Source organism: Mercenaria mercenaria, chromosome 12 (assembly GCF_021730395.1).
Source record: "Mercenaria mercenaria strain notata chromosome 12, MADL_Memer_1, whole genome shotgun sequence".
Taxonomy (NCBI): Eukaryota; Metazoa; Mollusca; class Bivalvia; order Venerida; family Veneridae; genus Mercenaria; species Mercenaria mercenaria.
Window position 1 is genome coordinate 10,124,141 of NC_069372.1, and position 27,996 is coordinate 10,152,136.

General features: G+C 35.6%; 2 protein-coding genes across 3 annotated transcripts in view; both read left to right on the forward strand.

Moving 5' to 3' along the window:
- The window catches only part of LOC123534471 (sodium- and chloride-dependent GABA transporter ine-like), a 60,512-nt gene that overhangs the window by 23,682 nt on the left and 8,834 nt on the right, over nucleotides 1-27,996 (forward strand). The window contains exons 4-8 of the mRNA XM_045316744.2: nucleotides 2,807-2,939; nucleotides 10,669-10,803; nucleotides 11,524-11,627; nucleotides 23,330-23,454; nucleotides 24,802-24,914. Coding sequence (XP_045172679.2) covers nucleotides 2,807-2,939; nucleotides 10,669-10,803; nucleotides 11,524-11,627; nucleotides 23,330-23,454; nucleotides 24,802-24,914 — 610 coding nt within the window. The remainder of the gene's footprint in view (nucleotides 1-2,806; nucleotides 2,940-10,668; nucleotides 10,804-11,523; nucleotides 11,628-23,329; nucleotides 23,455-24,801; nucleotides 24,915-27,996) is intronic.
- LOC123548528 (uncharacterized) lies at nucleotides 13,895-18,016 on the forward strand. 2 transcript variants are annotated; one of them, XM_053519160.1, is made up of 8 exons: nucleotides 13,907-14,320; nucleotides 14,503-14,711; nucleotides 15,509-15,682; nucleotides 15,847-16,122; nucleotides 16,372-16,609; nucleotides 16,794-16,999; nucleotides 17,172-17,393; nucleotides 17,670-18,016. In XM_053519160.1, exons 1-8 carry the CDS (start codon nucleotides 14,035-14,037, stop codon nucleotides 17,931-17,933), a joined length of 1,875 nt encoding a protein of 624 aa, XP_053375135.1. In that variant the 5' UTR covers nucleotides 13,907-14,034; the 3' UTR covers nucleotides 17,934-18,016. The 2 variants fall into 2 exon arrangements, with proteins under 2 accessions (XP_053375136.1, XP_053375135.1); XM_053519161.1 differs by lacking the exon at nucleotides 15,509-15,682 and having other exon boundaries at nucleotides 13,895-14,320.

Consider the following 27,996-nt stretch of genomic DNA (forward strand, 5'->3'; position numbering starts at 1 on the left):
GACGATATAAAAAAGACCTACAAAAATAGAATAAGTAAAATCATTTAAAAAAAGAAGGGCTCCAACCTACACCATACAAACATAAAAATAATAGAGGTCCAACACACTATCCACTCGACTACAAATCTGTTATGGATTATCACATCGTATTTAGAGTTAAGAAGACTATAATATACTAATGAACACCAATTATTATAGGATAATGCACCTGCTTTACCTGTTTTTTTACTTTACCAAGTACCGTTAAAATAAAATTATCTCGATCCATTAATAGGTCTTCGTGACTTAGACAATTTGTAACTAAATATCATTGTATTTCTCAATTTTATGCATATCATGTATAATTACTATTATAGAAACACATAAGAATATATTTATTCAATAGTGTGTCTTTGAAAATTTATCAGCGTACAAAATTTACGTTCTTTTGCCAAGGCCATTATTGTGTAACAGTCAATACTTTCAACTAATCCCATTCATGATAGTGTATAAGTGTGTGTTGTATTGTTTGTAAGCTGTCTGAGCCTGTAAATTCACTTTAATAGTATAAATATATGAGCCACGCTATGAGAAATCCAACATAGTGGCTTTGCGACAAGCATGGATCCAGACCAGCCTGCGCATCCGCACAGTCTGGTCAGGATCCATGCTGTTCGCTAACGGTTTCTCTAGCTGGTATTCACCTCTGGCTGTATATTCGTCTTAGGTAATTTGAATACCCAACTCAGAGCTAGTTGGGTATTCACCTCTCGCTGGATATTCGTCTTAGGTAATTTGAATACCCAACTCAGAGTTAGCTGGATATCCACCTCTGGCAGGATATTCGTCTTATATATTTTAAAACACATTTCAGAGCTAGCTTGGTATTCAATGCTAGCTGTGTATTCAGTTTTCTTATGTGTCATGAATATCTACCTCAGAGCTAGCTGAGTGTTCACCTCTGGCTGGATGTTCGTCTTTTATATTTGAATACCCAACTCAGAGCTAGCTGGGTATTCAATTCTGGCTGTATATTCAGTTTCCTTATGTCTCGTGAATATCCAACCCATAGCTAGTTGGGTATTCACCTCTGGCTGGATATTCGTCTTGGGTAATTTGAATACCCAGCTCACAGCTACCTTGGTATTTACCTCTGGCTGGATATTCATTTTTTTATTTGAATACCCAACTCAGAGCTAGCTGGGTATTCAATCCTGGTTGTGTTTTTAGTTTTCTTATGAGTTGTGAATATCCAACTCAGAGCTAGCTGTGTATTCACCTCTGGCTGGATATTCGTCTTAGGTAATTTGAATACCCAACTCAGAGGTAGCTGGATATTCAACTAAGACTGGATATTCGTCATATACTTGAATACCCAACTCAGAGCTAGCTGGATATTCGATTCTACCTATGTATTCATTTTTTTATGTGGTGTGAATACCCAGCTCATAGCTAACTGTGTATTCGCCTCTGACTGAATACATGTATTAGCTTTTAATAGTTTGCCAGACTGCACGGATGCACAGGCTGGTCTGGATCCGTATTGGTCGCAAGCCACTATGTTTGTTTTCTCATTGCACGGCTCAAATATCATTTGATCCATTGTTAAGTCCTTCATAATTATGATAAAGTTAATAAAATTAGTTTTTATTGAAGTTGGGAAAATATTCCAAAGCTGTATGTTTATGTACCTTTGTACAATTTTTTGAAGCAGCTTCTTTCTAAGAAACAAAAATTACATAAAAATTCTATTGCATATTTTGTTAGTTGATTTTAGCTCATTATTTTGTGCCTTTTGTCTTTAACCAGTTTCAGAAATAAAAAAAAGAGCGAAAATTAAAACCCTGATCCCCCTCTCCCAGCCCCCACCCACCTCCTCGTTTTTAAAAAAGAAAAAAATAATGATTTTCTAGCAATTCATTCATTATGGCCTTATATATTTGTCTCTACAAATAGTCCAATCTCAAGAAATGCTGCAAAAAACAAAAGTCAAATTTGAACTGAAAACTGCTGAATATCTCATGTCACATCACTTACTATCAGTAAATCTTGCCATTGCTTTCTAGTCATATCCTCCATATCAACCATTTATCATTGGATTCCCCATCCTTTAAGCAATATTTAATGGGAGAACTTATGCACAAGTGCCTTCCTACTGAGAAAAAATAAATGATTGAATGATAACAAGTTGTTGATTCGTCTCTTTAAACACTAAAATTCGTATGTGCCAGTTTTTTTAACCTAAAGAAGAAGTGATGTATTATCAAATCAAGGACACAGAAATAGAAATAAATGTAAATGAAAACAATAATTTTAGATGTACAAATGTTACGTTTAATACCGTATTTCCTTTCTATTTACAGCAGGGAGAATGATAATTTTGAAGTTTACAGAAAAAATAGGTTTTGACATAAAAATTAATGTCATTTTTTTCAGGCAAGGAGAATAACAATTTTAAAGTTTAATATCTTTTAACTGTCAAGGCAAGCAAAAATAGGTTTTGGAATTTCCACACAGGAAAAAACAGGTTTTAAAATTGCCGGACAAGGAAAAATAGGTTAGGTCTAAAAAAAAGATTGTTTCCGGTAACATGTTTAAAAAAATTTAGGTAGGTAGGTCGGTAAATTTTTCTTGAGGGGAGGGGATTTTTTTTTAGTAAGTGGGACTTTTTCGAAAATTATTTCTGTGTAAAAAAACAAATTATTTAGGGTCGGGCCAAAAATTTAGGATAGGTCGGGATACCAGAAACAAACAATTTTTTTTAGGCCTTAACGTTTCAGGCAAGAGAAAAAATAGTTAATTGAAGTTACTTTACATTCTTTTGCAGGCAGCGACTGTTGGAGAAATCATCAGGAATAGATGAACCAGGTGTTTTACAATGGGACCTCTCTCTTATACTGTTGATGTGCTGGATACTGGTGTATTTCTGTATCTGGAAAGGACCAAGGTTAACTGGGAAGGTATGTGAAAACTCTGCACACACGGTTCTAGGAATTTTCAGGACTTGTCCTAATTTCAAATCTCCTAATTTGTCCTAATTGATTGTTAGAATTTCCAAATATTACTCTGTAGGGATAACGCATGTTTTTTCATGTTATAACATCTGGAGAATCCCGAGGGATTCTGCAGATGTTATAACACGAAATAAACATGCGCTAACGCTATTCTAGCATAAAACGCGTAAAAACTGATAAATGAATACAATGTCACTCAACGTCATTAAATTTCCACGAAATGCGCGGGAATATCTGAGTTGTTTTTTTACGTTGACGTCATTTCGTTTTGAATTATCCGTTTTGGGGCCGAATGAGGTTTACGCTTTGCCACGGAACGCGCATATATAAAAAGGTGTTATAACAGCACGCGAGCGTGAGAATCTCTCTATTAACACACGTTTTCTCTCCTGTTAAAACACCCCCGAAAAGTGACAAGAACAGCAGTTTTATGCTAGAATATTGGAAAAAGCCTTTTAGGCTTTTGGAAAGTAGATTTTCAGGCTCCTCTTTTTTGATTGAATCCCAGGCCTGAATACAGCAAAACCTGCGAAACCACATTCATTGAGTGTAAACCCATAGTGAAAGCACTTTATAATATGAACACACCCAAGGCTAGAGAACTAGCTGAGAGGAGTAAAGGTTTAGGAGTAAATCATCAAAATACAGAAGTATTTGTTAAACGATCCACATACATTTGTATGTACCAACAATCTACCAGGGTCCACGTTTTAAGGCGACATGAGTGAAGTGGTCACTTTTTTTTATGACTTCGCTCTGTTTGTACAGAAAGGCGAAAAACAAGTTGCCCTAAAATCTGGCGCCCAAGGCTGTTATCATACATGTGTATATCGCAACTATCAGCTTCTAATCAGCTTGTAAAAACATTACATAATCAGTTAGCGTAAACTTGTTTTTAAACTGATTTTTATTGGTTGAAAACTTTGAAAACACCAATCAAATGCGGTGAAACAAAATTGCCTTTAATTGATTTTGTGCATCACTGATAAAAATTGTGTGCATCAGCTGTGAAAACAAAACAACTAAAAACTGTCAAAAGTTAGGTCGAAAAACAAGAACAAAAGTATGTCGGCGCAAGGGACGGTAGTTGATTAAAGGATGATAGCCCTCTCAAATTAAGCTGTTTAATGTTACCAGTTAACAAAAGCTCTGAATAATTATGGTTCTAAATTTAACCAGAGTTGTTCATCATGTATGATTTTAATTGTGGCTGCCAGACGTAAATATCCGTGTTATACACAATTGAAATTAAGACAACAGATGTTCAATTTCAATCAATAAAAATCAATCACAATCAATTTTAGATAAAAAAAAAACAAAACATTGGCTTTACCTTTTTGTAAAAGTTTTTGAAATCAAAAGTAGGCAGTCAGAATGTCTGCTTATGAAAGTGTATCAGTATCCAGACGTAAAATTTTGGACATCCGGATTTTGACCAATAAAAAATTTGGGGGCGGGGGTTTCAGACAGGGGTGGGTGGGGATGAGAATCTAAAAATTAATTTTCTATTGCCTAGTTTAGACTGGTATAAGAAAGATGAACTGGCAAATCGCAGTGTGTTTTAAGTAGACTGTCAAAATTTGATAATGCAAGGGATCATGACACACGAGTCAAAACAACAAGTCACACCAGACATGCTTGTTGTTATACTGATGGTCATTTGGTATAAATGTTGCAAACTACTGCATAAATACAGTTTTACTGCATATCATTTGATTACATATATATATATATATATTCTTTTATTCCACTTTTCAGTGACTAACATAACATAACAACTATTTACATATATACACAGAAAATATTACAAAATATATGAGTAATGACAATATATAACATATAGTAGTACATTTATAATAGAATGATATTTACATATACAAAGTATAATGAAAAGTTGTTGACAAATAATTTGTTCAGCTCAATAGAATGCATTTACGCAGCATTTCCCTACATTCCCCATTACATAACTTATTGAAAAAACGAAATATAAGTATCATGTCAGGGAATGTAGAATCAGGTTATACACAATACAGATTCATGTAGTTTTAGTCATCTAAGAAGAAACCTCCCAAGGTGGATGTCATTAGATGGATCTAAGATTATTTTTATATTTCATTGATATGTCGTGTATGTATTTACAGCATAAAGTGGTGAAGCTCTTTTGGAGTTCTGGGTTAACGCAAAATGAAGCAAAGTATATTGTAATCAAAGAGACCTCTAATGAATGCTTCTGAATTTATTCTGAGAAAGAAACTGCAAATATCAGAACTTATTTCTGCATGAAGTAAATCTTGTCCTTTCTATTCTATAGGCATCACACTCAGCTAATATATGTTTGTTTATATCCTCAGTTTCTATTCGACACTTGTTACAGGAATAGTTTCTTACGAAATGCCGATATAACAGTATTTTCACAGCACTTATAGCATGGATAATTTCACTGTTTGTATTTGAGAAAAGCCATAGATGTAATGGTGTGTCCGATTCATGTATTGCAATAAATCTTTCGAATTCTTTATCACTGTTTGTTCTGTCCTGCCACATGTTCTTTTGTTTGTTTGTTATCGCTTTTTTAATGGTACATTTCCATGTATATTTGTTTGGAAAATTTGCATCCTTCATATAGTTGACAATAAAATGAAATAGTTCATATTTATACAATATTTTGCATATTTCAGGAATGAAGCCGTGTTGGTTTTTGTAGCCTTTCATAGCAAACAAGTTGAGTCTGTAGTTGAAGAGTCTCCTAGAAAGAGTATTTGTTGGCATTGTGCACAGCTTTTATAAGAAGCTCAGTTTTCTTTGATCAATATGTACTTCGATAGAAAACCATCCTAATGCCCTTAGAGCCATGTCTGTTCTAGTGCTTTGTGGGAGATGTTGAATTTTCTTTGCAGCTAGTCTTTCAAATCTTTGGATTTTTATTGTGTCAGCTTTCGACATATTATGCCATAATTTCGATCCATATAGGACGGTTGAAAACGATACTTTCTTGACCAATGATGCTAGGGTTAGAGGATTTATATCCCCTAAATTGTTTTCAAGGGCTAGCACAGAGAAGAGTGATGATTGGCCTTTATGTACACGTAGATCGATTGTATCTGCAGCAGATAATGACTTGTTGATTTTTATACCGACATGTGTGACTAAGTCACAAGATTTTATTTCAGAATTGCCGAATTTCGCTGGGAACGTGTTATCATGCGATTTTCCGCCGAATTTGAGTACACAGCATTTGTCATAGTTAAATTCGTAGCCCCATTTATTTGCATACGTGTTGACGATGTTAAGCTGGTGTTCCAATGACATAAGCGACAGGCTTAAAAGAGTCAAATCATCGGCCAGTGTTGGGTTGCCACAGGCAATATTCCCGGTGATTATACCATGATTGGAGGATTCAAGATATTGCAAAAGTTCGTCAATAAAGAGTAGATAACTCCAGGTAGACAATATGCCTCCCTGTCAAATGCCTTGCATGACTGGAAATAAATCAGATGTTACACCATTTACTGTGACACAACTGAATAAATTTTTATAGCAGTTTATCATAAGGCGTAGAAATTTTCCTTTGATACCTAGTTCTTGCATTTTCACTATTAAAGCACTGTGTCTCACATTGTCAAAAGCACCTGCTGTATCTAGGAAAGCGGCGTAGACATTGAAATTACCCTTCGTGTATGATAAAACAGCTTCTTGTAAATTAAATGACACTGTCATGGGCCCTAAGTGTTTTTGATATGCATTTTGCTGAGTATTTGGAAATGTTATCTCTTTCTATAAAGTCCAATCAGTGATGCGTTGATGTAGAACTCGTTTGAAAAGTTTATAGGTAACTGGCAGAAGGGTTATCGGTCGGTAGCTTTTAGGCTCTGTTTTTTGTTTTCCATCCTTATGAGTAATCCTTACGGTAATATATGGTGTAATTAATGACTGTTTTGACCCGCAGCCTCACTTCTCCCTGTTCTGACAAAGCTTCTCCCTATTTTCACTGGAGGGAGAAGTCACTTCTCCCAATTTTTCTGGGCTAGCTTGAACCCTGTGTACCTTACCATTACATGTTCTGCTGCACTGTCACGTATGATGGGCACTTTAAATATTCCAAAAAAGTTGTCCCCCTTTAAAAATGAATGCCATTTGTAAAGGAATAAAATTAAATAATTGCTGAAAGCTTTGTTCCTCCTAATGTGAAATTTCAGCACTGGGACATTATTGTAGATCCATCAGAACGAAGACATGTAGCAGCTAGTTCTTTGAAAATGGTGTATTTTTAAAGGGGTTGAACAGCTGTCCAAAAGGGTGGCTCCTTTATGTAGTCCTCTTTCCAGAATTCCGGGTATAAATCAGTATACGGACAACTGTTTTGTAGAGTAATATACATGTTTTATACTCCGTTCAATGATTTAAGTGGTGTTGTTAGAAATTTATTTCTCAAAATGTAAGGCTAAACGTTAATGGCCATTAAAATGTAAATTTGCTAGATTTTATGACATTAAATATGCATATTGTTTCATTTTAAAGCCATTCAATATGTAAATTGTTTCATTTAAAAGCCATTAATAAAATAAGCTAATAATTACATTTTAAAGTCATATAACATGTATATAACATGTAAATTGTTTCATTTTAAAGGCATCAGTTATTTATACTGTTTTATTTTAATGATATTATAAGTATGCATATTATTTTATAGAAATAAAACATGTATGGACAAAATTAAATGTCCAGCAAGGAAAACTACACAGCCATCTATAGAATTATTTAATATGCAAATTGATTAATTTCAAAGCCATTAAATGTGATATATGTTTCATTAACAAAAATCTTAACTGGAAAGACCAAGTAGACAATGTAATGAAAAAATGCAACTCTAAGTTATATCTTCTAAAGTGAATAAAATGTTTCTTAGATTTACCTGTCCGCAAAATGTTTTTCAATGCTTACATACTGCCGCATCTAGATTACTGCTGCTCTATTTGGGGAAATTGTAATGTTGCAGAAATGGACACTGTGATTAAATTTCAAAAACGAGCAGCCAGAATTATACTTGATGCAAATTTTGACACCCCTTCTGAAGTTTTATTTAAAGTTCTGAATTGGATGAAATTTCCTGACAGAGTCAGATACAAAAAAGCAATACTAGTTTACAAGTCTGTGAATAATATATGTCCTGCATACTTGAACACAAAGTTTTCATTTTTACATGAAGTAAAGACAGTAAACCTAAGGTCACTTGACCCAAAACTGAACTTTCACTTGCCAAAACCAAACACAGAATTTTATAGGAAAAGTCTTGACTATTCTGGTCCTAAAATATGGAATGAATTACCTGTTGAAGGTCGAAATGCAGAAACCTTATATTCTTTCAAACAAAAATATCTAACATACTGGAAAGTGTCACAGGTGTAAACATTGTCTATACTTTTAGATTACATCTTCACTTTCTTCCTACATACTGTATATATAATGTAATTAATTTGTTAACAATGTAATGATCTTTGTAGTGTACCATGACTTTTTAGCTCACCTGTCACGAAGTGACAAGGTGAGCTATTGTGACCGCTTGATGTCCGTCGTGCGTCGTACGTCGTCCGTCAACATTTTGTAAAAAAATCTTCTTGAAAACCACTAGGCAGAATTATACCAAACTTCACAGGAATGATCCTTGGATGGTCCCCTTTCAAAATTGTTCAAAGAATTGAATTCCATGCAGAACTCTTGTTGCCATGGCAACCGAAAGGAAAAACTTAAAAAATCTTCTGCTCAAAAACCAGAAGCCCTAGAGCTTAGATATTTGGTGTGAAGCATTGCCTAGTGAACCTCTACCAAGTTTGTTCAAATCATGACCGTGGGGGGTCACTTGATTTTACATAAGAAAACCTTAAAAAATCTTCTTCTCAAAAACCAGAAGACCTAGAGCTTAGATATTTGACATGTAGCATTGCCTAGTGGACCTCTACTAAAACTGTTCAAATCATGACCCCGGGGTCAAAATTGACCCCGCCCCAGGGGTCACTTGATTTTACATAGGAAAATCTTCAAAAAATTTCTTAAAATAAACCAGAAGGCCTAGAGCTTAGATATTTCACATGTAGCAATGCCTAGTGGACCTCTACAAAATTTGTTCAATCATGACCCCTGGGGTCAAAATTGATCCTGCCCCAGGGGTCACTTGATTTTACATAGGAAAATATTTAAAAATCTTCTTATCAAAAACCAGAAGCCCTAGAGCTTAGATATTTGACATGTAGCATTGCCTAGTGGACCTCTACTAAAGTTGTTCAAATCATGACCCAGCAGTCAAAATTGACCCCGCCCCAGGGGTCACTTGATTTTACATAGAAAAGTCTTCAAAAAATTTCTAAAAATAAACCAGAAGGCCTAGAGCTTAGATATTTCACATGTAGCATTGCCTAGTAGACCTCTACAACATTTGTTCAAATCATGACCCCCTGGGTCAAATTTGACCCCGCCCCAGGGGTCACTTGATTTTACATAGGAAAATCTTCAAAAATTTTCTAAAAATAAACCGGAAGGCCTAGAGCTTAGATATTTCACTTGTAGCATTGCCTAGTGAACCTCTTCAAAATTTGTTCAAATCGTGTCCCCTGGGGTTTAAATTGACCCCGCCCCAGGGTTCACTTGATTTTACATAGGAAAATCTTTAAAAAAGTTCTAAAAGTAAACCAGAAGGCATAGATCTTAGATATTTGATATGTAGCATTGCCTAATAGACTTCTACAAAATTTGTTCAAATCATGACCCCCGGGGTCAAATTGACCCCGCCCCATGGGGTTACTTGATGTACTTAGAAAAATCTTCAAAAGTTTCTAAAAATAAACCAGAAGAGCTAAGATATTTGACATGTAGCATTGCCTAGTGGACCTCTACAAAAAAAATTCAAATCGTGACCCCCCCCAGGGTCAAATTGACCCAGCCCCAGGGGTTACTTTATTTTATGTTACTATAAATAGCTTATTTAGTAACTTCTTTATTATTGGCCGTAGGGAAAAACCGAGACCACTTTTCTGTGGTACAACATGGATCGTTCCTCCAATTTTTAGGTGTATTTTGACATATCTGTACCTTTAAGAAAATTTCAACTATATTTACTCCTGATTCTTTTGATTGATCTTGATTATGATTTTTTGACCTTCCTGTCCTGAAGTGCAGTGATAACAGGTGAGCGATATAGGGCCATTATGGCCCCCTTGTTTCATATTGCTGTTTATATTTTTTTTTTGTAAAAAATGTATATATTATGAATAGGCTCGTTTAGAAGATCAGGGTTCTTACCTGATTTTGTTGCCTCTTAAAATAAAGTCTTTATTATTATTATTATTTTAAAACCATTTAATATTATCAAGCTGGTTAATTGCAAAACAAAGGGAAAAGTACTTCGATAATCTTATTTACAAAATCTTCTTCAGCAGGCACAACTCTTGAAAATGATATAAAAGAAACATGGAGTCACCAGGCATTGAAATGTTATTTATTTGTGGATCAGATACCTTAACTATTACATTTGATATTTGATTGATTTTCAGGTGGTACATATTACTCCAACATTTTCATTTGTGGCTTTACTCACATTGTTGTGAAACAATTTTTTGCTGATATATATGGCAAAGTTTCTGTTTTTGCTTAACTCCCATTCTGAATGTTTGAATATTTTCAGGTGGTATATTTTACAGCAACATTTCCTTATCTAGTGTTAGTAGTGTTGCTTGTCAGAGGACTCACTCTTCCAGGAGCTGTGAACGGGATCTTGTATTTTATCGTACCACGCTGGAAACTTTTGCTTGATGCTAATGTTAGTCTATCCCTTGGTTTGTACCGTTTGATCTTTTTCTACAGTCATGGCACTATCGGTTTAGTTATGGTTTGGTTTGTTAGGTACTGTAAAATCATTTAATTTTGTGGGCATGAAATTTCGTGGTTTTGGTCAAGACAGCAATTTCTTGGGGGTATGAATTCGTGGATTTCAACTTTTGAACATAAAATTAATGGGAATTTTACTTAGTTGTTGGGATTAAATTTTGTGGATTGACTCAACCATGAAATCCACGAAAAATTAGTCCCCCACGAATATTAATGATTTCACAGTATTTAAGGTAGTGGACAAGCTGTCATTTTCTGCAATTGCTGTGCAATTACGTACCCTCAGTGTGTGATTTCTGCAATCTCTGGCTAGTTACCAGTTTGAACTAGCAGCAGCCAGGGAATGCTGAAATCAGGTAGGAGGAATGTATTATCACATAGAAATTGACAAATATCAGTATGGGTCCATGTTATCCCATGGAAATTGACAAATGTCAGTATAGGTTCATTTAACATTACATATGTATTTCATACCCTTAACATACAATTTTGAAATAGAAGCAGTTAAATTACAAGTGTTTTAAAATGAACACCCAGATTTTTCAACCAGATAATGATTTTGGTATGATTAATATTCAGTTTTACAGATTATTCTAGAGCTTTAATTTTGGAAATTAAATGGATGTGTTATAATTTTTGGTATATATTTCAGGTGTGGGTGAATGCTGCAGCTCAAACATTTAACTCCCTTGGTATTGCTTTTGGCGGGATCATCACAATGTCCAGTTATAACAAGAGGAAAAATAGAATATTGAAGTAAGGTTTAAATTGATGAAATATTTTGAGTTGCCATTGTCAATCCATCTGTCCAAATCAATGTTATGCATTTCTCAAAAAATATTTGGTCCAGAGTCATCAAACCTGTCATTCAGCATTTGAAATCGTGCACATGGGGAAGTTTTGATTTGGATTTCACACAGCAAGACAAGAGTTATAGCCATTTACTTAGTAAAAAATATGTCCATTCGCTTATCCATCCGAATTTGTGTCGTACCTGTCTCAAAAAGTATTTGACCCAGAGTTATCAAAGCTCGCAGGATTGTCATTCAGCATTATAAAATTATGAAGTTGTGCACTACATATTTTAACTGGGATTTCACATAGCCAGACCAGAGTATTATGGCACTATTCTTGGTAAAATAATATGCAGAAAAAGGGCCTAACAGTTTGTGTCTCATGTAGATCTATCTCTGAAAGTATTTGACCTAGGATTATGAAACATTTTAAGAATAATATTTAGCATGTGAAGTTATGTGCCTTGGATTTTGTCTGAGATTTTCTGAGCCAGGCCAGGGTTATGACCCTTGATTAAAAATTTGCATAAAAGAGTGTAAAATATTTTGTTGTATGAATCTTCAAATCTATTTGACCTAGGGTCATGAAACATTTCTGTCAGTCAGACCAGAGCTATGACCCTTGATTTAGTCAGAAATATGCATTAACCCTTTCCCACACGGATACGTTTATCACCGTATCTATCGATTACCGAACAGAAACGTATTGACCCGAGTCTATCGGTTCCCCGATAGAAACGTATTATACCGATTAACGGCCATTTGAACAGAATCGTTTTATCCCGTGTCTCATAATCAATCGCTTTATTTTCGTTCTTTTCCTAAAGAAACAAATTCCGGATGTTTATTAACTCAAATTATGGGATTTCGTCATCATTATTTACGTACAAGATCATGTGGTAACTATTTAAATTTATCGAGTACTTTGCAAAGAAAGACACCGGGGTTTTTTCCTACATGTGCACGACGCTACGTCATGGAAAATTACTGAGAAAACTGCTTGCAACTGGCCGGTTCGCGGGCTTTCCTCGTTCTAAAAATAACAACCATTTAACATCAAAGTAATGTGTTAGGTCATGAAGGTCACGCGTGATACATGCGGATTTCCCCTAAACAACAATTTGTGTATACGATGGCTTGGAATTTATGGCCTTACATAACGGGAAGTGTTAATCAAAACAGAAGGACTGCGGCTTTCAAATATTTTATGACACCCCAAGAGTTAATTGCTGCGGAAGTCACCCGTGATGTACCGACGTTTGATCATCAAAATATTACGTAATATTATCTTAAAATTTTTAATTTTTAGCACAAGAATACTGTAGTCGGTTACGAGTCTCGATCCCAGCGATCTTTTTGCACTTACAGAAATTTTATGATCCGTTATTTTTGTAGTGTTATTCAGTTTGATGGTTGTTTTTTTTTTTTATAAATACTTACCGATTCCGATTCGGAAGATAAGTCTATGAACTATAAATCAAACTTTCAAACATCAAAATGAAATTGTATACTGGGTTCCCAGTAGTTTCCGGACCCAAGTAGTTTTCCGGACCTTTTACATTTCGTGCCGTATAAACTTTACACCGTCGTAAAGCATTTGGGTAACAATATCACATCATCTAGGCGTTTGTTGTCTTTACACAGCAGCGAAAACCTAGCGTTACCGACTTTATTCATTATTTGAATATCCCGGTTGTTTCAACTCACTTCGGTGCAATTGTTTACATAGAGACTCGCATCAGCTGGGGAATTCCATTTACAGCGCGCATGCGCAGCAATTGAGGCCCCTTGAAGGTAACTATCAGTTAAATGATACTCGTATTTGCAGACGATGTTTTAAAAATATCCACAGAGTAATAAAATAAAACAGTGAAAGTCAGGAAAAAATCACCATGTCCAATTAACGACCAACAATTACACGACCTTAAATTATCGATTAAAAATAGGAACCAAAATGAACGGAGATTTACCTCCTATACCGTATACAGTACGTATCTATTGTTAATACATATTTAGCACAAAGAGAAAGACAGTAGATATGGTGTTCGAGTGGTTAAGGCGTTGGATTTGCAATTTTAAAGTGCGAGATCGATTCCTACTCACGTCGTTTTTTTTTTTAATTTGTTAATTAAACTGAAAGTTGTTATTTTTTAAACTTGTTAATTAAACTGCAACTGAAAGTTGTTATTTTTTAAACTTGTTAATTAAACTGAAAGTTGTTAATTTCCTTTTTAAAAACATTTTTTCAGTCGGCTCAGAACGTCCCGTTGGACACATTATTTTCTTTTTTTAAGGTTTTGCAAACGTTCCTACGAATGAGCTGAAAACTCCTATCTGTTGAATTCTTATCTTAATCTTAGGTCAAGAACATGCCAAAGCAATACACCGAGGACCAACTTAAGCTGGCATTGTCAGCAGTCCGGCAAAAGAAAATGAAAATAAAGACGGCTGCTCGGCTTTACAATGTGCCGAAATCTACTTTATTTGATAAGGTGAAGGGAACATACATCGGCAAACAGCGGGGACCGGCGAGGCAGCTTCTCCCTGATGAAGAAGAGTCTCTGGTTCAGTACTTACTGTACATGGCTAATCAGGGGTTCCCGTTGACAAGGGCCATGATGAGATGTTATATTCAAGAAATAGTTCTTCACTCAGGTTACTGTTTATAATAGAAGCAAAATCAGTTTAATGTTCGAACTATACACTACCTAAAAGTAGGCTAATCTAATGTTTTATAATAGTTCAGAGTCTTAAAAGAAAACTGATTTTATAGAGTTGAATTTGTCATACAAAAGTAAAAAAATACCAAATTGTTGTATGACTAAATGAAATTTCAGGTCGAGAAACGTTATTCAATATACAGAAGGGCCCATCTGATGACTGGTTTGTGAAGTTTTTTAGTCGCCATCCAAACCTAGCACAAAGGAAACCGGAGAATATGGATAAAGCTAGAGTGTCCATGTCTTCAAAAAAGATGCTTGACGAGTTCTTTCCCTTTCTAGAAGGTGTACTGGATAAATATGGAATACGAGACAAACCTCACAGGGTATAGACTTTTATTATATACCTATATAAATTCTGTAAAAAATCGGCTTGTATTTCACAATTAAATATGAAGAGACAGACAAAAAATCCGTATTGTACCTTTTAAATTCCGTATTGTACCTTCCGTATTGCATGCTGCCGGACTATTTTCATTAATATGCATGATCCGATACATTACTATAAATAGCGCACATAAAAAACTTCACTAAGTCCCATCTAATATCGATAAACATTGAAGATTTCGTTCAAGAACAAAACAAGAATCAAAATGGTAAAGGTATATAATAAAAGGGTCATTATAACAGTAGCCAGTTCTGGGACTTTGTATTCCGCCCTCGTGGATTTTGCAAGGTCGGATCACACTCGGCGCTTGCACGCCTCGTGAGATCCGATCTGGCAAAATCCACTCACCCTATTTTATTGTTCGGGTTATTTTTCAGCTAGGACTGTTTGAAAAATATAGACTTACACAATATAAGATTTTCACCATTTTGACACTCCAACACCGTCCAGTTGTCAAGGTTGTTAAATTCAAATCACTGTAACGTCTCACTGATACAGGGTTGTGGGTTCGAGCCCCGTTACAGACCATGTCTCTTTATGAGAGAAAGTAAGCAGTTTCGTACGGAAGACTGGAGTTTACACAGGAACGATAGTATGACTTTGATTGATAAAAGGGGGCATAACCTAAATATTTGTCCGTGCGTTCTTCTAGAATAACAGTTTTAACTGCTAAATTTAACCAGTTACTGTAATAAATATCTGTCTGTTCTATTCTGCTATGCTAAACATTTGTAGATTTTCAACTGTGATGAAACAGGATTCACAGGGAAAGAAGCTCCACGGGCAAAAGTAATCGGACCCCGCGGAGGACACCTGTTCAGACGTAAAACAGTTTCTGCTGACCATGTGACAGCTCACCTATGCGTTTCAGCAGATGGACATTTTTTACCACCTGCAATAATTTACAAGGTGCTAATAATGTTGTAATATTTTCATATAAGAATGTTCAGTCAGTTAATATCGTACAAGTATTTTTTTCACTTAAATTTGTATTGATTCAAAAGAAAAAAATATGTGTAATTTATGCAAGTGGTCAAAATGTTTTGAAAAATATGGCATACTTTCTCTCGCAGGGATCATTACCACATCAGCACTACAAAGACAGCGTCCCATCCTCATGGCACTTCGGTCACAGTGAAAATGGCTATATGGACCGTGATCTTTTTCACAAATGGTTTGTCAACGTGTTTGTCCCTAACTGCGGCAGAGAGAGACCCGTAATACTTGTAATGGACAACCATGACTCTCATATAAGTATCGCTGTCATTGAGAAGGCAATATCAGAGGGTATTGTGCTTCTTGGTCTGCCTGGGCATTCCACTCATATCCTGCAACCTTTAGACGTCAATGTAAGTTAATGTTTTATCTGTGGGCTAACTTATTGTCTGCTATAAAAAAATAAATACTTCTTTGATTCAATGACATAAACTCGCACGATTAATCTACGTCAATTCCTCTAGTTCCTGGTAAATTAATTAATACAAAAATGTATTGAAAATGCCGAAACATTTATTCCAGATAAATGCTATAAAACTGCTCATTTAATCTAAGACAGCTGTATTATGATTTGTTTTGTAATTAATGATATTCTATTTCAGATTATATCACCGCTGAAAGACGCGTACACGAAAGTGGCAGCCGGTCTTGGCTACTTAAATACCGCTGTCAGTGTTGGGAAAGCCAAGTTTCCGGTCGTCTTAAAGCATGCAATGGACAAGATTGCGCCAGCTACCATAGTCAACGGTTTCGCTAAAACTGGCATCTGTCCGTTCAGTCCTTCTGTGATAGACACGTCACAGATAGTAGAACCGACTTTCAGAGACGACGCAAACGGAGGTACTAATTGTAATGCTAAGTTTTATGTATCTACAATGAGAGCTAATTCTAAATGCCTTTTTAGCTCCACAATCAAAACACATATTCACGGTGAAAATAAACCATATCGTCATTTGAAATACATTGAGAATTTATGTCAATCCTCTTAAGTTTAGCTATGCAGTTATATTTATATGATTTGTAGGACCAGATGAGCCCGAGGTGAGGACCTGTGGTACCTGTGGGTCTTACATTACTAACCCATTGGTGAGAAGAGGACTCATTTCAAATTCACTGGCAAGCATTCTGGTACCCCCTCCCACAAAACCACAGAATAAACAGCAGAAAAGAACACGGGTTGTAGCCGAGGGCAGACTTATCAGCGGCAATGATATGCTGAGTCAGCTAAAGGTAAACATGTTTGAAAGTATTTAGTAATTTGTTACTCATATCATCAATCCCACTGTAATTAGTGTAGTTGCAATTTTTAAAACATACGTACCTTTCTCCCTATTAACTAAGGATTTAAATAAAATATTAGAAGCATCAATACGGATAAAAACTGTACTTTATGATATTCAAGGAGAAGGAAGAACTTGCTGAAAAAAAGAAGAGTGAATCAGAAAAAAGGAAAACGGAAATGGAAATGAAAAGAAAACTGAAAGAAGAAGATGATAGGATGAAAAAGATAAAGAGAATGAAAGAAAAAGAAGAAAGAGAAGCTAGAAAGCTAAAGGACAAAGAAATGAAAAGTATTAGGAAACAGAAAAAAAAGGAAGAGCAAGAACGAAAACAGAAGGAGAAGGTATGATTTGCTTGGTATTGACTTTTTTCTAAAGGGACTTCTAAATTACATGTTGTGTGATATATGCGTAACTTACATAACAAATTTACGTTTTTAAATACTAATTTTACTACTAGGACGGTATATTACATGTTTATCAAATCCATTCATTCATTTTCTTAAGTTTTATCTAGTGCAAGTGGTCTTTAATTGGGCAAAAACAAAAGATATACCAAATCAATACTTTTTCAATACTTTTTTATGAATAATCAAATTCTTTATATTCGTCTGTCTAAGGTGGACCTTAAGAGAAAACGTCTATTTACTGAGGAGCAGATCATGTCAGCGAGCATGTATGTATGTGGCGACTGTAAAGAGAAGGGGAGGCCAGATGATGAGATTAACGGCATTCTTTGGTTCGGCTGTGATGAAGAGACATGTGGATTATGGTTTCATGAGCATTGTCTGACACAACAGGCCAAGGAATATCTTTGGGAAAGTTTAGAAAATGGGGAGGAGTGGTTTTGCCACAGGTGTAAGCCGTGGCTTTACGAGGAGTAGACTTGATTGTTGAATTCCATATCTGTGATATTCAGTTTGAGCCAGTTTTAATGATATCATATGAATATAAATTTTAACCTGTGTTTCCTTTTTTGTATTTCCAACAGGTCCTCATTTTAATTAGATACCAACTCATTTTCTTTCTTAATTATAGCAGTCTGCAGGATTTTTATGGGGACAAAGTGTGTATACAGGTAGTCTCCAGGAAAACCAGTCTTAATGTAATAATAAATGTAAAATTAGAAAGATTAGATTTTTATGATCAGTTCCTGAAAATTCGAGTCAAATACATAATCTGTTTACAAATCTACAGATCTTCAAAACCCAACCACCGATATCATTTTAGCGTGACGTTGCAAACGTCATTCAAACGTGATTTTGCGTATTTGTACTGAGCGATTTATGAATCTAGTATTTGATAAACTCTTGAAACAGACTTTTCAAATCATCATCACGCTTCAGGATTATGTTTTAATTTTGAATATATATAACAAAATTTGAAATATTTTCGCTTACAGAAAGGTTACAACTGCTACAATGGAAGGTCCGGAAAACTACTCGGACTAACTGTGATATTAATAGAATTAATTGCCCCTTTTGAGGCCTCATCTACATTCGTGCCGCGAACAATGACGTAATACGAAAAACTGCATGGTGTTAACGAAGAACCCAGCTTTTTTTCAGTGAAAATTTTATGTTTCTACTATGTTTTGTTCGAAAGTTATTGGCAAAAAAATAGCGATTTCGGTCCGGAAACTACTGGGAACCCAGTATGAATTTCAATGTGAAAGTAATCCAAAACAGAATTTTATGCCTAAAAATATATATTCCCGTACTTTAACACTTTATATCTTCGAAACTCAAAGAGAAACTACAATAAATTTTGTATCATCGGAAAGAGAATTTAAATTGCTATAAACTTTATATTGACAAAAATAATGTCAAACTTACAGAAAATATTAAAATAATGACATTTTTAACATAAGTGTGTGTAATCACAAAATAATGCCAACACCTCTGTTCAGATAAGACAGTCACCTTTATCAGCCATATACCGATTATTGATTATTGATTATCACTTATCAGTGTTATGTAAAAGAGGTTACTTTGGCTTCTGTTCTGTGTGGTAAAGGGTTAAGTGCAGACAAGATTCTTACTTTTGTTCTGTCTTTTGCAGTGCACTTTCTAAATTTCAAAATATTTTGACATAAATATGGAGTTGTGCCCATTTAAAGATACTTGTTTGTTGAAAACATTTTAAAATGATGTGTCATACACAACTTTCAGACCCCTAGTTTCAAGGTGAAGGTCACACTTGGAGGTCAAAGTTTCTCATTGCTTTAACAGGGGCTTTTTTGTATCCTGTCCAGAACTCTGCCTTCCATTGATTCATTACAATATTACTTGGCAATAATGTTTCCCTTAATCAGATGATGTGTTATATGCTTGGCGGTCAAAGGTCATTTTTGTCCAGTCAGGTATATAATTTGAAGAGATTCCAATATTTTTGGCACAAATGTATCCCATAATGAGGGCATGTGTCATGCATAACACATTTGCAGCATCTAAATCCCTTGCTGAAGGGTTAAGGTCACACTTTTAGGTTAAAAGGCAACATTGATTCTTTCCTGTCCATCCTAAATTATTTTAGGTCACTTTTCTTGTCCTGTCCGTAGCTTTTTCATCCATGCATGGATATTTAAAATACTGGTACCTTTGTATAAATATTCAACGTAACAAGCTCATGTGTACTACAGACCCAATTTTTAAAAAATGTTGGTGTGTTTTTAGCTCTGGTGAGCTTTTGTGACCACTCAATGTACGTCGTCCGTTGTGTGTCGTGCGTCAGTCAACATTTTCTAAAAAAATCTTCTTCTTGAATACCACTGGACAGAATTACATCAAACTTCACAGGAATGATCCTTGGGTGGTCCCCTTTCAAAATTATTCAAAGAATTGAATTCCATGCAGAACTCTGGTTGCCATAGCAACCAAAAGGAAAAACTTTAAAAATCTTCTTGTCCAAAACTGCAAGGCATAGAGCCTTGATATTTGGCATGTGACATCATCTTATGGTCCTCTATGAAGGTTATTCAAATTATGCCACTAGGGTGAAAAGAGGCCCCACCCCGGGGTCCCAATTTTTACATAGACTTATATAGGAAAAAAATTTAAAAATATTTTCTAAAACCACAAGACCTAGACCTTTGACATTTAGTATGTAGCATAACCTTGAGGTCTTCCACCAAAATTGTTCAAATTATAACCCTGGGGTGAAAAGAGGCCCTGCCCTGGGGATCTCAAGTTTTACATAGACTTACATAGGAAAAAAGCTTTAAAAATCTTCTTGCCTGGAACTGCAAGGCCTATGCTTTTGATATTTGGTATGTTGCTTTACCTTGTGGTCCTCTACCAAAATGGTTCAAATTTTGCCCCTGGGGTGAAAAGAGGCCCAGCCCTGGGGGTCCCAAATTTAACATAGACATATAGGGAAACAAATCTTTTTGTCTGAAAGTTCAAGGCCTGGGCCTTTGATATTTGGTATGTAGCATTGCCTAGTGGATGCCTTACAAGAACATTCAAATTATTCCCCCCGGGCAAAAGGAGGCCCCATCCTGGGGGTCACATGTTATATGAGTTATATAGAAATAAATACCTAAAAAATTATCAGATCATAATACCTAGACTGTTTAATTATTATTACCTGATGACCCCAAGTGATGAGGGGTCACCTGACTGTGACCTTGACCTACTGACCTACTTTCTTGTTTTTAGCTCACCTGTCACAAAGTGACAAGGTGAGCTTTTGTGATCGCCCAGTGTCTGTCGTCCGTCCGTCCGTCAGTCCGTGCGTCCGTAAACTTTTGCTTGTGACCACTCTAGAGGTCACATTTTTTGTGGGATCTTTATGAAAGTTGGTCAGAATGTTTATCTTGATGATATCTAGGTCAAGTTCGAAACTGGGTCACGTGCCATCAAAAACTAGGTCAGTAGGTCTAAAAATAGAAAAACCTTGTGACCTCTCTAGAGGCCATATATTTCACAAGATCTTCATGAAAATTGGTCAGAATGTTCACCTTGATGATATCTAGGTCAAGTTCGGAACTGGGTCACGTGCCATCAAAAACTAGGTCAGTAGGTCTAAAAATAGAAAAACCTTGTGACCTCTCTAAAGGCCATATATTTCACAAGATCTTCATGAAAATTGGTCAGAATGTTCACCTTGATGATATCTAGGTCAAGTTCGAAAGTGGGTCACGTGCCATCAAAAACTAGGTCAGTAGGTCAAATAATAGAAAAACCTTGTGACCTCTCTAAAGGCCATATTTTTCATGGGATCTGTATGAAAGTTGGTCTGAATGTTCATCTTGATGATATCTAGGTCAAGTTTGAAATTGGGTCACGTGCTGACAAAAACTAGGTCAGTAGGTCTAAAAATAGAAAAACCTTGTGACCTCTCTAGAGGCCATATATTTCATGAGATCTTCATGAAAATTGGTCAGAATGTTCACCTTGATGATATCTAGGTCAAGTTCGAAAGTGGGTCACATGCCATCAAAAACTAGGTCAGTAGGTCAAATAATAGAAAAACCTTGTGACCTCTCTAGAGGCCATATTTTTCATGGGATCTGTATGAAAGTTGGTCTGAATGTTTATCTTGATGATATCTAGGTCAAGTTCGAAAGTGGGTCACGTGCCATCAAAAACTAGGTCAGTAGGTCAAATAATAAAAAAACGTTCTAACCTCTCTAAAGGCCATATATTTCATGGGATCTGTATGAAAATTGGTCTGAATGTTCATCTTGATGATATCTAGGTCAAGTTCGAAACAGGGTCATGTGCGATCAAAAATTAGGTCAGTAGGTCTAAAAATAGAAAAACCTTGTGACCTCTCTAGAGGCCATACTTGTAAATGGATCTCCATAAAAATTGGTCAGAATGTTCATCTTGATGATATCTAGGTCAATTTTGAAAGTGGGTCACATGCCATCAAAAAGTAGGTCAGTAGGTCAAATAATGAAAAAACGTTGTTACCTCTCTAGAGGCCATATTTTTCATGGGATCTGTATGAAAGTCGGTCTGAATGTTGATCTTGATGATATATAGGTCAAGTTTGAAACAGGGTCAACTGCAATCAAAAACTAGGTCAGTAGGTCTTGAAATAGAAAAACCTTGTGACCATACCCTTGAATGGATCTTCATGAAAAATGGTCAGAATGTTCACCTTGATGATATCTAGGTCAAGTTTGAAATGGGTCACGTGCCTTAAAAATCTAGGTCAGTAGGTCAAATAATAAAAAAACCTTGTGACCTCTCTAGAGGCCATACTTTTCATGGGATCTTTATGAAAGTTGGTCTGAATGTTCATCTTGATGATATCAGGTCAAGTTTGAAATTGGGTCAACTGCGGTCAAAAACTAGGTCAGTAGGTCTAAAATTATTAGAATCTTTTGACCTCTCTAGAGGCCATATTTTTCAATGGATCTTCATAACAATTGATCTGAATGTTCACCTTGATGATATCTAGGTCAGTTTAGAAACTGGGTCATGTGCAGTCAAAAACTAGGCCAGTAGGTATAAAAATAGGAAAACCTTGTGACCTCTCTAGAGGCCATATTTTTCATGAGATCTTCATGAACATTGGTCAGAATGTTCACCTTGATGATATCTACATAAAGTTCAAAACAGGGTCACGTACCTTCGAAAACTAGGTCAATAGGTCAAATAATAGAAAAATCTTCTGACCTCTCTAGAGACCATATTTTTCAGTGGATCTTCATGAAAATTAGTCAGCATTTTTATCTTGATAATATCTAGGTCAAGTTCAAAACTGGATCACATGAGCTCAAAAACTAGGTCACTATGTCAAATAATAGAAAAAATGACGTCATACTTAAAACTGGGTCATGTGGGAAGAGGTGAGCGATTCAGGACCATCATGGTCCTCTTGTTTAAGATACAGCCTTGAAATTTGGATGACACGTACAGTTTTGCACACCGATAGTAAAACTGACTTTCATTGACCATGAATATCACCTTCTGACCTACTTTCTAATCTCTTAATATCAGTTTGTCATTTTAAACATGTGGCTCATATTACTCAGGTGAGCGATTCAGAGTCATTATGACCCTCTTGTCTTTAAAATTACTTCCCTATAATATGAAGAAGTATTTCATAACAGTTTTTCTCTCATTTTCGCACCAATATATGCAAATTTTAATCCAAACCTTGTGTGTTATAACATATTGTTTCTATTGCACAATATTATATAAATATCATTGACAGATATCTAGTCATTAGATTTTACTGCAGTTGAGCTAACTAGTCACCTTACATTAGGGGACTTTGTATTGCATGGCAATACCTCATTTCACTTGTTTACTCTGTATTTCAGAGATGTGTTAATTATCGGTGTAGTGGATGCGGTCACATGCTTGCTGGCAGGCTTTGCAATATTTTCCATTCTAGGATACCTCGCATATAACCAGGATAAAGATGTAGAGGAAGTGATTAAAGAAGGTATGAGACGGACAGATATATAGATATTTACATGCATTGAATATGTGATATATAAAACGGTAGTTATCAACATTAATAAATATAACAGATTAAGCATTGTTATCAATAATGTACTTAACAAATCCAACATTTGTACAGTTCTAATTATATGTAATAGTCAATTTTATGATAAGTCAATGTCATATTAGTTTATTGTTTTTTTCTTCCATATACTTTCTACACCTACTAGAATTAAAAAAGGAAAAGGGTCAAAAGAGGTAGACAATTCTGATGTGTTTATCTTTACTGTAATAAACAAACGTTATCTCATAACTGTAATGCCAAAGTCTATATCTGTCTGTGGACAAGAGGAGATAAAAAAATTTAACACCTTATCCCCTTGAGTATTCTGTTTTTAGCTCACCTGAGCAATGCTCAGGTGAGTTTTTGTGATAGCTCGATGTCCAGCGTCTGTCTGTCGTCTGTCAACATTTAGCTTGTGTATGCGATAGAGGCTGTATTTTTCAACTGATCTTCATATTTGGTCAGAATGATCACCTTGAAAATTTCTAGGCTGAGTTTGAAAATGGGTCATCTGGGGTCAAAAACTAGGTCACTAGGTCAAATCAAAGAAAAACCTTGTGTATGCGATAGAGGCTGTATTTTTCAATTGATCTTCATGAAATTTGGTCAGAATGATTACCTTGATGTAATCTAGGTCCAGTTTGAATATGGGTCTTCTGGGATCAAAAACTAGGTCAAATCAAAGAAAAACCTTGTGTATGCTGTATTTTTCAGTTGATCTTCATGAAATTTGGTCAGAATGATTGCATTGATGGAATCTATGTCCAGTTCAAATATGGGTCATCAGGGGTCAAAAACTAGGTCAAATCAAAGAAAAACCTTGTGTATGCGATAGAGACTGTATTTTTCAATTGGTCTTCATGAAATTTAGTCAGAATGATTGCCTTGATGAAATCTAGGTCGAATTTGAATATGGGTCAACTGGGATCAAAAACTAGGTCACTAGGTCAAATTAAAGAAAAACCTTGTGTATGCGATAGAGGCTGTATTTTTCAATAAATCTTAATGAAATTTGGTCAGAATGATAGCCTTTGTGAAATCTAGGTAAGGTTCAAATATAGGTCATCTGGGATCAAAAACTAGGTCACTAGGTCAAATCAAAGAAAATACTTGTTTTTGCTCCAATTTTAATGATAATTGGTCAGAATATTTTTTCCATGAAATCACTAGGTCAAACATGTTTACACTGTTATGGTGTATTATGGTGTGTTTCTCAGGTGAGCGACCTAGGGCCATCTTGGCCCTCTTGTTTTCTTTCATCTTAACCTTTCTGTATGATGACAGGTCCTGGGTTAGTGTTTGTGATCTACCCGGAGGCGTTTACAAGTATGCCAGTGTCTCAGCTGATCTCAGCCCTTTTCTTCTTCATGTTGATTTGTCTTGGAATAGACAGTCAGGTAATACTGTATAAATGAATAATTTTGCATCACAAAAATTTTGAGACACACAATGAAAGTTCAGTTGAACCTGCCCTAGTGGTCACCAGTATTAGTAAGTAGTCATTTGTGTTAACCCTTACCCTGCTAAATTTCTATAATGAACTTGTCAAGCTTTCAATTTGGACAATACCATTAACTGTTAAAAGGGGTGCTTACCAAAAAGATACTGACTGAATGGCGAACAGTGCAGATCATGATCAGACTGCATGGATGTGCAGGCTGATCATGATCTACACTGGTCGCAAAGGCAGAATCAGTTGTGTCCAGCATGATAAGGGTTAAACAGCCAGTAAGTTATCTTCGGAAATGGGCTTTTTGTTCTGGCTGCTTAATACAGGTTTGATATGTTCCATGTGGAAATTTTAGTGAATAGTTTTATTAATAGAATCTTGCAGTGAAGGATAATCTTTTGATAATTATCTGCAGCAAATGATTGGTTGTGATTGCACATTATTATCAGGTTGTTGCATCTTTTTATTTACATAATAGTTATGATTTTAAAGAGATAAAATTTTATCTCTTTAAAATCATAATTTAAGATACATATTAGCGTGTCAATGATTGCATGTCGCCATAGCAATTTTGTGAAAATTATTTTTGTGTCATAAATTTTGCAAAATTTCCATTTGCAAATGTCACACAAAAAATTTTAAGTCACAAAATTAACCACCTACAGTTCATGTACATTTAGTCTTAGTATTTTGAACTTGCTTGAAATTCTGTTAAAAGTCAAAAATAATTTTGGTCTGGTCCAAAAATGAAAATTTTCTGTTGTGATAAGAGTTTGGTTAATACAAAATTTAATAATTCATGTAAGTTTCGTTTATGCATTTCTAGTTTTTAGCTCACCTGTCACAAAGTGACAAGGTGAGCTTTTGTGATCGCGCGGTGTCCGTCGTCCGTCCGTCAGTGCGTGCGTGCGTGCTTGTGACCACTCTAGAGGTCACATTTTTCATGGGATCTTTATGAAATTTGGTCAGAATGTTCATCTTGATGATATCTAGGTCAAGTTCGAAACTGGGTCACGTGCCATCAAAAACTAGGTCAGTAGATCTAAAAATAGAAAAACCTTGTGACCTCTCTAGAGGCCATATATTTCAAAAGATCTTCATGAAAATTGGTCAGAATGTTCACCTTGATGATATCTAGGTCAAGTTTGAAACTGGGTCACGTGCCTTCAAAAACTAGGTCAGTAGGTCTAAAAATAGAAAAACCTTGTGACCTCTCTAGAGGCCATATATTTCACAAGATCTTCATGAAAATTGGTCAGAATGTTCATCGTGATGATATCTAGGTCGAGTTCGAAACTGGGTCACGTGCCATCAAAAACTAGGTCAGTAGGTCTAAAAATAGAAAAACCTTGTGACCTCTCTAGAGGCCATATTTTTCAATGGATCTACATGAATATTGGTCAGAATTTTTATCTTGATAATATCTAGGTCAATTTCAAAACTGGGTCACATGAGCTCAAAAACTAGGTCACTATGTCAAATAATAGAAAAAACGACGTCATACTCAAAACTGGGTCATGTGGGAAGAGGTGAGCGATTCAGGACCACCATGGTCCTCTTGTTTAATTACTGATTTATTTCATGGCATGTAATCGTGAACTACCTGTACAGATGCATCCCATTTCTAACTTACATTTTCAGTGGTGTTAAATATTGATATATAAAATTCATAACATTGTGTCGTAATAAAGTCAATCTTGTGTTGCATTTTATAACATTTTCATTTTGCTGTAATTATGCATAGTCATCAGTGTAATAAATTTTGTTGATAACATCAGATTCTCTATATTGCACTTAGTGTCGTCACAACGTTAAACAAAAAAAAAAACACACACTTAAATTTGAATTGAGATTTATATTAAGTTCAGAAAAGTAAAACTTGCATTTAGGTCATGCTTAAAAAGAATGTTTGTTTGTTGTGCTCTGGATGAAGAAAATTAACCCTTATCATGCTGGACACGATCGATTCTGCCTTTGCGACCAGTGTAGATCATGATCAGCCTGCACATCTGTGCAGTCTGATCATGATCTGCACTGTTCGCCATTCATTCAGTATCTTTTTGGTAAGCACCCCTTTTAACAGTTAATGGTACTGTCCAAATTGAAAGATGGACAAGTTCATTATAGAAATTTAGCAGGGTATGGGTTAAAGATGGTTTGTTTGGCAGTTGACTGGTTTTCATTAAACTTATTTATTTAGGTCAGTAAAGGGTAATAAGGAATACAGACAAAGAAAAATGAAGTTGTACCTAAAAGCCAATAATTGTACCATTTTTATATTTTACATATTTTATACCAGATTTTTAGAGTGCCCTTTTCATGATAAACATGTTCAAAGGCACTTTACCTAGCACAAAGGCAGCCACTCATGGTGCCAAATTTATCCTCTACTAGTACAGACTCGAGGGATCTGACCAGAGGGGCAGAAGGGCAGAAAGCCCCTAGAGCAGAGAGAGAGAAATCCTTTAGATATAGGCCTGTCAGGCTAACTTAACTTGGCTCTTTGTGAATAGACAGTCTGGTTTTCTAATGTGCTCGGTGTATAGCACTGACACATGCCAAGGTCTCTTTCCTGGGAAGAACCAGCACTGGCCTCTTAGTTAGGTGGGAGACACTCAAGATCATTTCAGAAATTTCAAGTGCCTGGACTGGGATCCGAAACCCAAACCTCTGGATTGACAGTCAGGTGTGTTACCACTAGAATACCGGGCCATCTTTAAAGTGTACATGACTTGCTAAATTTCAGAAGTTAAACCATGCCTGAAATGAACTAAATTGATTAAGACTGAAAGCAGGGAGTGTTCTTTCATTAGGCTTTAACTCTTAGAATACTAGCAGCAATTGTATCTGCCTTTGCGACCGGTGCAGATCAAGATCAGCCCGCACATCTGTGCAGCCTGATCATGATCTGCACTGTTCGCTGTTCAGTCAGTAAATCTTCAGTGATTACCCCTATGAACTATAAATGGTATTGTCCAAATTGAAAGATAGAGTAGCCCATTTTAAAAACTTAGCAGGGTAAGAGTTAA